Below are 14,169 nucleotides of genomic sequence, written 5' to 3' on the forward strand. Positions count from 1 at the left end.
TTCTTTGTTTCAATGCTAGGAGACGAATCTCAAGTTTGTATAATGTATACATACTTTTCAATGTACATTTATTATCAACTTTGTCCAATAGTTTATTTTCAAATTCAGGTTGATTTATTTATCATTTTGTTTGAAGCAGGGAGTCCCACAGCCAAGCAGTCAGGCATTTCACAAGGTGCACATTCACCCATCCCAAAAATCCATGGCAGCAGCTTCATTACAACAGCTGTAAAGGTAAGAGTCTACTGCGTTGAAAATGGTTTTGTTGAATTGCCAGGGTACATTCTACTACATCCCATTTAAAATCAACTCCTTCTGGAAGGAACAGTGATATTGAAGGTTATGAGTACCAGAAATCAGTGTTTTTCTTGTCTGACTTGGATACCAAAGCTAGGGATTTGCTTTGAGCAGTGTCTGTGGCTGATCAGTGACCAGTGAAGAAATCCTGATTATTTCATAAGGGGGCAGTAAACTTTATTGTTTCCCACTAGTGTTGTGTGGCCCATGCCTGCTCCAAAGTTGAACGGTTCTGATGACAATTACCAGTGATAGGCTAGCTAGCAAGGAGAAAACACAGATTTAAAATAAATGGGAAAACAACACAACAGTGGTTACTATTTTTCAGAGCATGGTTGAAATTTATGATACAAAGCCTGGAAGCATTGTGGGATAATCTTTATTTTAAATTTCAAAAAGGATTTGGATATATATTTGATTTGCAGCTCTATGAGGAGAGACCAATGGAGTGAGATGAAATAGACAGTACCTTACAGGGTTAGCTCAGGCATGGTATGCCAAATGTCTGCCATCTGCATTGTATAATTCTATGACCTTAACAACAAAACCATATGTGATCATATCAATCTGTGGAAAATGCAAGTTCACAAACATGTTTAGAGAGATCTATATGTGGCTAACTGTGTTTGGGAAACCTCTGACTATATACAGTGAAATACCAATTATCCCACAACCATTGTTCAGAAATCTGGACGTCTCAGCATCTGGGTGATGTATTCATACAGACTGTGTGTGGTGGGCCCCAAGTGCATGGAGTGTGTGACCAGAGCCAGGGTGGAGGGGAAGGAGCCTTGACTCCAGGCTCCAAACTGTGGGCCAAGCCTGTGACTAGAGCTGAGGATGGGCTCTGGAATACCAGGATTCAGGAACGTGAGCAGGTTTGCAGCTGGAGCTGGATCTGGAGAGGTGCCTCTAAGCTCACTCAGTTCACTGGAATATCCATTATACTTCTGTGTAATGCATAGAAAAAATGTGAAATAAGAGTTTGTTTGGATATTAAAAGGAGTGACATATAATAGTCTGGAAATTTTGCTGGGCCGGTACCACCAGAGTCCAAAGGTTTTGGATTATTGGGAGTTTTACTGAACTTTCGTGGAGGTATAAATTAGGTTAACTGTAGAAGATTGATATCTTGTATCTGTACTGGAGATTCCAGTTTCAGAAAGAAGGTGCTCTGACTAATTGTGAATGATTCTTGAATCTGAGGTGACATGTTTTCTTTCTATTTCTGTATAATATTTGTTATGATATACTTGTCCATGCACTCGTGAGCAGACGATTAAAGTTGGTGCACATGCACTGTTGTTTTTATCTGAAATATCTGTCTCGAAACAGTATTTAAAAAGGCAAAAGTGGAGGTAAGAAGCAGCTGTGGTAAGTAAACTGCAGAAAGAAAATCTACATTCAAAGGTTCATTTATTATCAAAGTATACAACTCTGAAATTCTTGAACTCTCTGGGTAGCCATGAAGCCAAGAAAGATTATCAACCCCGAAATTCCACCTCCCCACAAAAAGAAAGAAACAAAAATGGAACAAGCACATCAGCCCCAAATCCTTCCTCCTGCACGAAAATTGAACAATATGGATCAGGCACATCGACCCCATTCCTGTACAAAAACAAACTCGAAAATTTGGCAAAAAAACACAGAATATAAAAACTATAAGATGGAACAGAAGAGTCTATAGCACAAAGTCCAAACCCAAAACGCAGAAAAAACCTAGACAACACTCTCCCCTCTCCAGTACAGAGCAACTGATCTAAAGACAAACAGCCAGTGCTCACCCTCTGCACTTGTTTTGATGCTTCACTCTCCCTCGCTGCTTTAATTGGCAAACGATGGGAGCTTTAATCAGCAAAATGGAGCCACACATTGGCTTGTGCACACTGCCTCTACCTTCAGGAATCCTCAAAGACTGCAAGCACTGGAACACCAAAACAATCTTCAAATTTCTGCACTTGCCTTGATGTTTCAATCCCCCTCGTTGCTTTAATCGGCGAAAAGGGGTAAAACATCGGTTCACGCGCCATCCTGCAGCCTTCCCACCACGAGGTTCGTCACACTGCCCCTGCCTTCTGGAATCCTCTCAGAGACCGCAGAGTGCTGAAGCACCCAAACAATCTCCAAACTGCAAAACACAGGCTCCAACACTTCCAGAATCACATTCAAGATGAGAAGCAAACGTAAAAGGCATAAAAGAAGTGAAAAAGATGGTTTCATGATCTATCCAGAAGATGTCGACCAAAGAAACGTAGCATGCATGCGCCATCTTGATCAGTCACTGGTATATTTCATGTCCTAAGAACTTCCCAATGAGGGAATTTCTTTTGAAGTGGCAAAATATTTCAGAAACACAATCTAGAACATTTTGAAAATACTCAGCAAGTTAGGCGTTATCTGTGAGAGGGAAGCGGTTAATATTTCATCAGAACTTGGAAAAATTGCAAATTGTTTTAAGATGCAAATAGAACGAAAGAAGAGAAGGAGAAAGGCTCGTAAAGAAAGATTGATAGAATTCAATCTTTTTAGCCTAAGTGGATGTAAAAGGGGTGGAGACATGATAGAAGTATTCAAAATCACTAAGGGTATAGTACGGTGGATGCCAGCTGCTACTTCAAAATTTATCAGTCATCAAGTTCACGGTGCTATAGGTGGCGACTGGATAAAGGGAGATACCAGACTAACATCTGGTAACATTTATTTCCACAGTGAGTTGTGGACAAACGTGGAACAAACTACCTAGTTCTGTAGCTTAGAGGCTTTCAAACCTAAACTTGATAGTCATGTGAGTAGGAATTTGGCAAGCTTTGTTGAACCAAATGGCCCATTCTTATCAAAAACTTTCTAATGTAAAGAGATGGAATATAGGGGAGATTAAATGGCAATTCATTACAATGTGATAATGGAGAAAGGAAGGCAACATAGTGTTGGGCTGGAGGAGATATAAATAAATCAGTATCATGCATGTTTAGAAACAGAAGATACTGCAAACACTCATTATCTGAAATTGTTGAACTCACTGAATCTGAGATGATATGTGCCTAGTTAGAAGATGAAGTTCTGTTCCTAAGGACACAATGCGTTGGAGGAGCTCAGCAGGTCAGGAAGTATCTATGGATGGGAATAAACAGTTGACATTTTGGGCCGAGCCCCTCCATGTCATGATGAAGAGTCTCAGGTCAGCTGTTTATTCCCATCCAGAGATGCTGTCTGACCTGCTGAGCTCCTCCAGCACATGATGTGTTGCACTAGATTTCCAGCGTCTGCAGTACCTCTTGTGTCTTCTGTTCCTAAGTCTACTTTGAGCTTCACCAATACAGTGCAGGACATGGAGGACAGAGAAGGGGTAAAAATCAGAAATCTGCAAATACTAGATGTCTAAAATAAGAAATGGAGATGCTAGAAACACTCAGCAAGTCAGGCAGCATCTGTTGGAAAAAAAAGAGAAACCGAGTTGATGTTTCTGTGAAAGAGTTCTAATGATAAATTCCCAGTTCTGATGATGAATCTTTGACCAAAAGTGCAGAGAAACATCCAGGAAGACAGCAGACACTTCAGGTTTAGCCAAAAGGAATTCATAGAAGTCAAGCACAAGCAGTGGAAGGAATGCCTAATAATGCAATCATCCTACTCACATACCCTAACAAGCTCTACCTGTCTCAACTGTCAATCAGACATGAGATGCATTAGTCACTTTAGAATACACGGAACTATAGTAAAAGCAAGTTATCTTTAACCCCGTGCTCTTCAAGGGGATTCAGAAAAATCATTTCATAAGACCATAAGACATTCCCTTGCATGCTTTCCACCTGTGCTGGGTTGAGCGTCGAGCTAGCAATTCAGCCTCGTAAAAACAAGAAAGCCTGCTAAAAAAACGCTGTCATGGTGGAGTCCCAATGACTCCACTCGGAGTTGAGGGCTTTCTTCTTCATAAGACATAGGAGCAGAATTGGGCCATCTGGCCCATCGAGTCTGCTTTGCCATTCAATCGTGGCTGATACTTTTTTTTCTCCTCCTCCTCAACCCCAGTTCCCAGCCTTCTCCCCGTAACCTTTGTTGCTATGTCCAATCAAGAACCTATCAATCGCTGCCTTAAATAGACCCAACGACTTGGCCTCCACAGCTGCACGTGGCAACAGATTCCACAAATTCACCACCCTTTGGTTAAAGAAATTTCTCTGCATCTCTGCTTTGAAAGAGTGCCCGTGTGCCCTCTTGATTTAGACTCTCCCACTATGGGAAACATCTTTTTCGCATTATTCTGTCTGGGCCTTTCAACATTCGAAAGGTTTCAATGAGGCCCCTCCCCCATCCTTCTGAATTCCAGCGAGTACAGATCCAAAGCCATCAAACTTTCCTTGTATGATTCCTTGTGAACCTCCTCTAGACCCTCTCCAATGCCAGCAAATCTTTTCTAAGATGAAGAGCTGTTCACGATACTCAAGGTGAGGCCTCACCAATGCCTTATAAAGCCTCAGCATCACATCCTTGCTCTTGTATTCTAGACCTCTTGAAATGAATGCTAACATGGCATTTGCCTTCCTCACCACCGACTCAACCTGCAAGTTAATCTTTAGGGTGTTCTGCACGAGGACTACCAAGTCCCTTTGCATCTCAGATTTTTGGATTTTCTTCCATTTAGTAAATAGTCCACACATTTCTACTACGAATGTGCATGACCATGCACTTTCCAACATTGTATTTCATTTGCTACTTTTTGTCCATTCTCCTAATCTAAGTCCTTCTGCATCCTGCCTGTTTCCTCAACACTACCTGTCCCTCCACCAATCTTTGTGTCATCTGCAAAAAAATTTCCAGTAATTTGATTATATTTCAGATTTCTAGTCCTTAATATCTTGAAATTTTTGTGTGACTTTTTGAATTGAGTGCTCTTCAAGGGGATTAGAACATAGAACATAGAAATCTACAGCACATCACAGGCCCTTTGGCCCACAATGTTGTGCTGACCATGTAACCTACTCTAGAAACTGCCTAGAATTTCCCTACCACATAGCCCTCTATTTTTCTAAGCTCCATGTACCTATCTAAGAGTCTCTTAAAAGACCCTATTGTATCTGCCTCCACCATCGTCGCCGGCAGCCCATTCCACGCATCCACCACTCTCTGTAAAAAAAAACAAAAAACAACTTACCTCTGACATCCCCCTTGTACCTACTTCCAAGCACCTTAAAACTATGTCCCCTCGTGTTAGCCATTTCAGCTCTGGGGAAAAAGCCCCTGGCTATCCATACGATCAAAGCTTCTTATACAGCCAAGTCACCTTTCATCCTCCCTCTCTCCAAGGAGAAAAGGCCAAGTTCACTCATCCTATTCTCCTAAGGCATGCTCTCCAATCCAAGCAACATCCTTCTAAATCTCCTCTGCATTCTCTCTATATTATCCACATCCTTCCTGTAGTGAAGTGACCAGAAATGAACACAGTGGTCTGAGTGGAGTCTAACTAAGGTCTTATGTAGTTTTAACATTATCTCACAGCTCTTGAACTCATCCCACAGTTGAGGAAGACAATCACACCATATGCCTTCTTAACAGCACTGTCAATCTGCGCAGCAGCTTTGTGTGTCCTGTGGACACAGACTCCAAGATCTCACTGATCTTCCATACTACCAAAAGTCTTACTATTAATATTATATTCTGTTTTCATATTTGACCTACCGAAATATACCACTTCACACTTATCTGGGTTGAACTTCATCTACCACTTCTCAGCCCAGTCTATCCACAACACCCTCAACTTTGTGTTATCAGCTGCTTACTAACCCACCCTTCTACTTCCTCATCCAGGTCATTTATAAAAATCACAAAGTGGAGGTGTCCCAGAACAGATCCCTGTGGAACACCACTGGTCACCAACTTCCATGCAGAATACAAACCATCTACAACCACCCTTTGCCTTCTGTGGGCAAGCCAATTCTGGATCCACAAAGCAAGGTCTCCTTGGATCCCGTGCTTCATTACTTTCTGAAGGAGCCTTGCACAGGGAATCTAATCAAATGCTTTACTGAAATCCATATACAATACATCCACTGCTACCTTCATCAAGGTGTTTTGTTACATCTAAAAATTCGATTAGGCTCGTAAGGCATGATCTGCCCTTGACAAAGCCATGCTGATTATCCCTAGTCAGATTTTATCTCCAAATGCTCATAAATCCTGCCTGTCAGGCTCTTCTCCAACAACTCGCCCACCACTGAAGTAAGACTTACTGGTCTTTAATTTCCTGGGTTATCTCTATGCTCTTTCTTGAACAAGGAAACAACATTGGCAACCGTTCAATCATCTGGTACTTCTGCTGTCCCTTTTTGATAATGTAAAGATCATTGCCAGAGGCTCAGCAATCTCCTCACTTGCCTCCCACGGTAGCCTGGGGTATATCTCGTCCAGTCCCGGTGACTCATCTAACTTAATACCTTTCAATAGCTTTAGCACATCCTCTTTCTTAATGTCTATACTCTCCCAAGTGTTTCAGTCCACTGTAAATCATCCACACAATTGCCAAGGTCCTTTTCACTGGTGAATACTGAGTTCACCTGCCTGTTTATGATGCTCCTTGCATTAAAATTGACACATCTCAAACTATCTGGCTGAGTGCATCTTTGCTCTATTATCTGCTTATCCTTCCTCACAGACTGCCTACAGGCTGTCTCTACTTGTGCAACAACCACCCCATCCTCTGCCTCTTCACTTCGATCCTCACCCCCCTGCAAATCTAGTTTAAACCCACCCCTATAGCATTAGCAAACCTCCCTCCCAAGATATTGGTTCCCTCTCCAGTTCAGGTGGAACCCATCCCACTTGTACAGGTCACTCCTTCCCCAGAAAAGGTCCCAATGATTCAAGAACTTGAAATGCTGCCCCCTGCACCATCTCCTCAGCCACTCATTCATTGCGCTACCTTCCTGTTCTGACCTTCACTAGCTCGTGGCACTGGGAGTAAACTGGAGATGACCACCTTGGAGGTCCTGCTCTTCAGCCTCCTTCTTAACTCCCTAAACTTACTGCACAGGAGCTCTACCCCTCTCCTGCCAATGTCATTGGTATCAACACACATACCACAACCTCTGGCTGCTCACCCTCCCTTTCAAGAATATTCTGCAGCTGCTCAGAGACATCCTGGACCCCAGCACCTGAGAGGCAACACATTATCCTGGTGTCTCTTTTGCAGTCGCAGAATCTCCCTATTTGTCCTCCTAACTTTTGCGTCCCCTGTGACTATTGCTCCACCTGATTTCACCCTATACTCCTGACACTCAGAACTGACCACAGTCCTATTGGTCTGGCTGCTGCTGCCTTGCCCAGAAATGTCATCCCCCACAGCAGTATCCTCAGCAGTTGCTGAGGGGAATGGCTACAGGGGGACCTTGAACTGATTTCTTTTTCCCTTTACCTCTCTTGGTGTTCACCCATCTACTCCCCAAATTCTGCACTCTGGGTGTAACCACCTGCTCAAAATCATATCTATCATTGCTCTGCCTCTTGGATGATCCTAAGTTCATCCAACTCCAGCTCTGGCTCCTTAATGCGGTCCTTTATGAGCTGGAGTTGACTGCACTTCCCACAGGTGTAGTCATCAGGGAGACCATCAGGTTTTATGAATTCCCACATCCTACAGGAAGAGCATTCCACTGCCATATCTGCCATTCTGCCTGCAGTGTACAATGGGTAACCAAGACCAAATCTTCTGTACTGTTATTTTGGCCTCAACCTCTTCTCGTCGAAGCCTCTTAAGTCAAAGCCTGATGCGCCTACTCTCACTGCTGGCCTGCTCCCAATAACGGCCGCCCCACTTGTCCTTTCTGTGCTTTTACTAATTTCGCATTTTGCTCTGTTCCCCCTGCTGATTGGGCCTCTGGAATGTCTGAACACCCGTGAAGCTCTCCTTTTATACAAGCTTCGCCAACCTTCTCGAAACGCTCTGCCCCCGCTGCTTATGGGCCTCTGGGATTAATGAAATAAAGTAGGCATTGATCTTAAATCCTTTGACTGTTGGAACTGACAGAATATTTCAAATCTTTAGTTGATTATAAAAGCAGGAGAGTTCTCCCATTGTGCTCAACAATATTCCTTCATTATAACTGACATATTTAAGAAGTACTTAATTGGTTGGAATATACTTGGAGGCAACTGAGAGTGTGAAAATCATAATTTAAATATATTTGGCAACATTTCTCAACCAAGATTACTAAAACATTAGTCATTACTCACTATGCATAAGTTAGACACTGCATTTTCCATTTTTAAGTGTTTACCCTGCAAAATTACTAATTGATTATGAAGTACTTTGGATTGTTTCATGCTTTAAATTTCTTGTTTAAAAGTAATTTGTTCCTGATTTGTTATTAAATACCACTTGACCATTCTCTGTGGTTTATCTCAACAGAAGCTAACATAATCAAGGCAATAATCAATGTCTGGGAATACATCCAATCATTAATTCACTCAGCTTTATATGAGTGTTAATCTAGTTGCCCCACAAGTCACTCAGGAATTTCATCTAATTTAGATCACCAAGTGAGTTGGTTGCATAAACATTATTCAGTGTTGATTCCTTTATATCATCAAGAAAGAAAAAGGAATAAATCTGTGATTTTGACTAGTTGCATTTCAGCCTGGCATGGAGACTTCAAAGCACCACTATTTTACTCCTTTTTTCACTATCTATATATATATATATATTTTTTTTTTTTCTTATTGTAACATATAGTAATTTTTCATGTATTGCACTGTACTGCTGCCACAAACAACAAAGTTCACAACAAGTCAGTGATGATAAAATTGATTCTTATTCTGCTAGTAATTTTTAATATTGGTTTCATTCCTGCAAGTTTCTGTATAAACCAACGGCAAGCAAATTAGAAGTATAAAAAGGCACTATAAAATATCATCCGTAGAAAGATTGTGAAATCCAGGGCATTTTACAAGTATATTAAGAGAAACTGAGTAACCAGGGAAGGACTCAGTCCCCTAGAGAACATAAGTATGCTTGAATCTGGGCAATGTGCTACGTGAATACTTCTTACTTCTGTTGCCTGAGAGAGAGTTCAGGGCAAGAGCTGATAATGTTCTGAAGCATCAGCAGTAGAAAAATATCAGATGTCTGGGGAATCATAAAGGTGATTAAATCCCAGGCCTGCTATGCAGGCAAGACAGAAGATTGCTGAGGCCCTGTTGCTCTTAAATAAATTAAATTATTTTAATTTATCTAAGAGCAACAGGAATAAAGTAAATAAATTAAATTATTTTACATCTCTGTTAGTCATGGGTACAATATCAGACGACTGGAGGATAGCAATCTTTATTTAAGAGCAACAGGAATAAAGTAGATAACTATAGGTCAGTGAGTCTCATTGGTGTAGGACAGTTTTGTTTAGGCTTTTTGACGAGATCCTGTGTGGTAGACTGATTCAGAGGTCAAAACTCATGGGATCCAGGGCAAATCCTATTAGTCAGGTAGTTTGACTAAAACCAGGTAGTGGAGGATTGTAAATCTGTGAACTGTGCTGTACCAGAGGATTGTCACTGAGACCCTTGATGCTTGTGATGCACATTAATGACTTGGATGTAAAGGGACGAGGTATGACAATAAGTTTACTGATGATGTAAAAATAGATGTAGATAATGAGGAAGGTTGTTTAAGGCAACAGCATGATGTAGGTCAAAGTCAGGCAGAGCAATAGTAAATGGAATTTAATCCTGATAGGTACAAGCTGATCCATTTTGGGAAGGCAAGCAAGGAGAAGATGTGCACATTAAATCATCGGGCCCCAGGGAGTCTTGATGAATATAGGGACCTTGGGATCCAAGTGCATTGATCCCTGAAAGTGGCCACGTGTGTTTAAGGTGGTCAAGGAAGCATATGGGATGCTTGTCTTCATCAGTTGTACTATAGAATACAAGAGATGAAATGCTATGTTACAGCATTATAAAACAATGGTAACACCATTGCTGAAGTAACGTGTGCCGGTCTGGTCACCACTCTGTAGGAAAGACGTGGCTGTGCTGGAGAGGGTGCAAGGGAGATTCACCAAGATATTACCTGGATGGAGCGTTATGGTTACATTGAGGGAGTGGATTGGCTGGGTTTGCTTTCCTAGGGTGGAGGAGGATGAGATCTGACCTGATAGATGTTATGTAGTGGATAGGTAAGGTAGGTGGTAACAAATCTCTATCATGTGGGGTGGGGCTCTAACATTTATTCTGTATTCCTATCCTTGATTGCCTTCCCAAAATATATCACTCAACATGGGACAAGAGGGCATGGGACTAAAGTGAGGGGTAGGAAGTTTAGGAGGGATCTGAAGAAGAACCTCTTTCTCAGAGGTGATTAGAGTTTGGATTGCCGAGGAGATCTCACAACATTTAAGAAGCATCTGGAAAGAGCTGCGGCCCTAATGTGAGTGAGTAGGGTTCGGCTATAACAGGCAACATGGACTAGGTGGGCTGAGCGGCCTGCTTCTTTGCTGTAGGTCTGTATGATTTGTTTTATATATACCTGTTAATATCTGAAAACATCGCAAGACTGTATAATCAGGTAGAAAATGGATGCTATGTTGAAGAGTGTGTGCAGTTTTAGATTGGATCTTTAAAGGGTAAGAGAGAACTGTTCGAGGAATTTTGTAAGTTGATCTAAAACTTCCTGCTTGATATGGCTGGCAGTGTGTATGGAGCCATGATGGCCACATAGAGGGATGATAATGTCCAGTACCAAAGACAGATGTGATAAGTGAATGGGGGAGGAGAAGGAAGTGTAGGGACAAGGTCATTCGTGGGAATTATAAACTGAAAGTATAAAGGGACTGTAAGCACAGGCTGTTGCACACAGGAGTGAACGTTGAGCGGGAGTAGAGGGAAGGGTCACAGCAGTTGAATTTTAGATGGCCTGAAGTTTACAGATGTGCAACTTGCTAAAGTGAATTGAAAGTCTTGAATGTGGAGCTGACTCAGTCGTGACAAAATAATTTTTGTTGCAATTGTTTTAGCCAATATATTTATGTAGTCTAACAAATTCTATCAACACACGCAAAATGCTGGAGGAACTCAGCAGTCCAGGCAGCATCTATGGAAAAAGTACAGTTGACGTTTCAAGTACAGCTGAAACCCTTTGGCCTGAAACATCGACTGTACTTTTTTTCCATAGATGCTGCCTGGCCTGCTGAGTTCCTCCAGCAATTTGTGTGTGTTGCTTGGATTTCCAGCATCTGCAGATTTTCTCTTGTTTGTAATTTGCTAACAAATTCTTTAGTCTGTTTTATTTTCCCTTTAAGTTGATGTGGACGGTATGGTTGTTACAGGCCATGCCTGTAGGGTGTTTGTACGTTCTCCCCATGACTGAGTGGGTTTCCTCTGGGTACTCTGGTTTCTTCTCACAGACCCAAGATCTATCAAGTGTTGCTGGGCAGTTCAGCTCAAAGGGCCAGAAGAGCCTATTCCACATTGATTCTCAATAAATAAATAAACACTTTCGAAATATTATCCTTTTCTCTTTCCCTCACTCTTAAAGGTGGAACCTGCCTGTTGAGTATCTCCGGCTTTTATTTTTCATTTCCAGTTTATTACGGTTTTAGATTACTATTTAAAACAGTGATAATTCTCACCACGATAAGTTGTTACTGGTCACCATACAGTTGAATGCCTTTTATTGTTACTCACAAGCCACAGGCTGTCACCCAATGCTAATGATGGCAACAAATAAGTGATTGGTGTTGCTTGAATTTAAATTTGTTTTGTCTGTATCTGTGGGCATTGGCTCATCTCTTAACACAGTGTGACTGGGCTGCATTTTTGGATAAAGGGTTAAGTGAGTTTCTAGACTGAACTTAGATTTTTTTTCAGCAGGAAGATGCGCTTTTTGCGGCTATGCCTCCTTTATGTCCCATTGGAAGTCACCCCAAGGTCCAGAGCCCTAAACCTGCCACTGGGGGTCTTGGTGCCTTCACTAAGGTGAGAGTTGTTTTGTGGAACCTGTAATTTAAAATCTTGTTTTTGCTTTACAACTCTTTTTAACGTGGATGTTAGTCCTTTGAATGCAGTCTCAGATTTGCTATATGTTTTAATTAGATGACTGACCACAGATCTCGCGATCTTGGTTGAGGCACGGATGATTTGTCATGTAATGACTTTCTGTCCATTGGCAATCCAAAAGGGAGAAAATCAGAGAGCATCCATTGCAGGACATTCACTAGATACCTGTCAGCCAAACAGCCTGGGTCATTGGTTTAGACTCGTGTTAATTTTGCCCAAGCCTTGTCCCAAGTCAGGTTACATGACGCAGCTTGCAATTAATAATAATCTAGGCTGAATCACAGTTATCAGAAGTCTTTGTCATGTGTCGTTTAAGCAACGGAATAAAGTAAGAGAGCTTTTTAAAATCAAAACAAAATACAAAATCATTCACCTTCACCTTGCCTGCCAGAGCAACCTCATACCTCTTTCAGCCTCCCTGATTTTCCTGGGAAGTTTTTTCTTGTATTTCTTATACTCATTTGTTCCTTGCTACCTATGCCTGCTGTGCACTTTCTTCTTCTAAGCCAAGGCCTCAATATCCCTTGAAAACTAAGATTCCCTAAGCCGGTTAACCTTGGCTTTTATGCTAACAAGAACATACAAACTCTGTACTCTCAGTGTTTTATTTACCAAGCATCCCTTTGCCAGAAAACAATTTATCCCAATACACACCTGCCAGATCCTTTTTGATACCATCGAAATTGGGCTTCCCGTAATGTAGAATCTCAACATGAAGATCAGTCCTATCCTTCTCCATAATTATTTTGAAATTATTGGACATGATCATTAGATCCAAAGTGTCCCTTACACACACTTCTGTCACCTGCCTTGTCTCGTTCAGTGATAAGAGATCCAGTATCACGTTCTCTCTAAATGTGTCCTCTAAATATTCAATAGGGAATCCCATTACCATGTTCAACACTTTCTTATTTCTCAGTTCCACTCGTGTAACCTCTGTAGGCAAGGCATCCTGTCTGTCCTGCCTGAGCATTGCTGTGACAATGCTCTTAATAATATTCTAATTCTGTTAATTACCTTAGGTTAAAAACAATTATGATAGAGTGTAGGATAAAATGTTTCCTCACGCAACATTGCCTTTTTTTTTGCATACAGAAAATTTTAGCATATAACAATGTAAGTTAGATGTCATCTTACAATCTTACATTCCTGTAGTGATTACATCCAAATAAATAGACTTGATATCGCCATTTTCCAAGATATCGATGCTGAGTGATTGGGTTAGCAGTGAAGTTGATGAATATCAGACAGAGCACTTTTAGATATTATCAGGCTCTCTGTTTGCATGTGAGTGTGTTATCTAATTCTTACTGTAAAACAATACATACTGATTTTCATAAGCTCAAGAGATTCTACAAATGCTGGAAATCCAGAGCAAATGCACACACAATGGTGGAGGAACTCAGCAGATCATGCAGCATCAATGGAGACAAATAACAGTTGACTTTTTGGGCTGAGACCCTTCGTCAGAACTGAGAAGGATGGGGGAAGAAGCTAGAGTAAGAAAATTGGTGGGGGGGGGTAACTGAGTACAAATGTTGAGTGATGGGTGAAACCAGGTAAGGTGGGTGGGAGTAGGGGTGATGAAGTGGAGAGCTGGAGGTGATAAGTAGAAGATTTAAAGAGCTGAAGACAAGAGAACCTAATAGAAGAAATGAGTGGACCCTGGGGGTGATGGGCAAATGATGAGAAGAAAAGGGATAAGAAGAGAACCAGAATGGGGAATGGAAAAAGAGAGAAAGGGGTTGAAATTACTGGAATTTCGAGAAAGTTCATGCCATCAGGTTGGAGGCTACTCACACAGAAAATGAGGTGTTGCTCCTCCAACCC

The 14,169-nt window shown here is 41.5% G+C and overlaps 1 protein-coding gene across 8 annotated transcripts in view; it reads left to right on the forward strand.

Moving 5' to 3' along the window:
• yeats2 (YEATS domain containing 2) overlaps positions 1-14,169 on the forward strand; it is a 155,311-nt gene that overhangs the window by 34,406 nt on the left and 106,736 nt on the right. For 4 of the 8 annotated variants that reach the window (XM_073040755.1, XM_073040754.1, XM_073040760.1 and 1 more), the window contains 2 exons: positions 137-234; positions 12,151-12,258. In XM_073040755.1, coding sequence (XP_072896856.1) covers positions 137-234; positions 12,151-12,258 — 206 coding nt within the window. The remainder of the gene's footprint in view (positions 1-136; positions 235-12,150; positions 12,259-14,169) is intronic. The other 4 variants (XM_073040757.1, XM_073040756.1, XM_073040758.1 and 1 more) reach the window with 4 other exon arrangements.

This window comes from Hemitrygon akajei, chromosome 3 (assembly GCF_048418815.1).
Source record: "Hemitrygon akajei chromosome 3, sHemAka1.3, whole genome shotgun sequence".
Lineage (NCBI taxonomy): Eukaryota > Metazoa > Chordata > Chondrichthyes > Myliobatiformes > Dasyatidae > Hemitrygon > Hemitrygon akajei.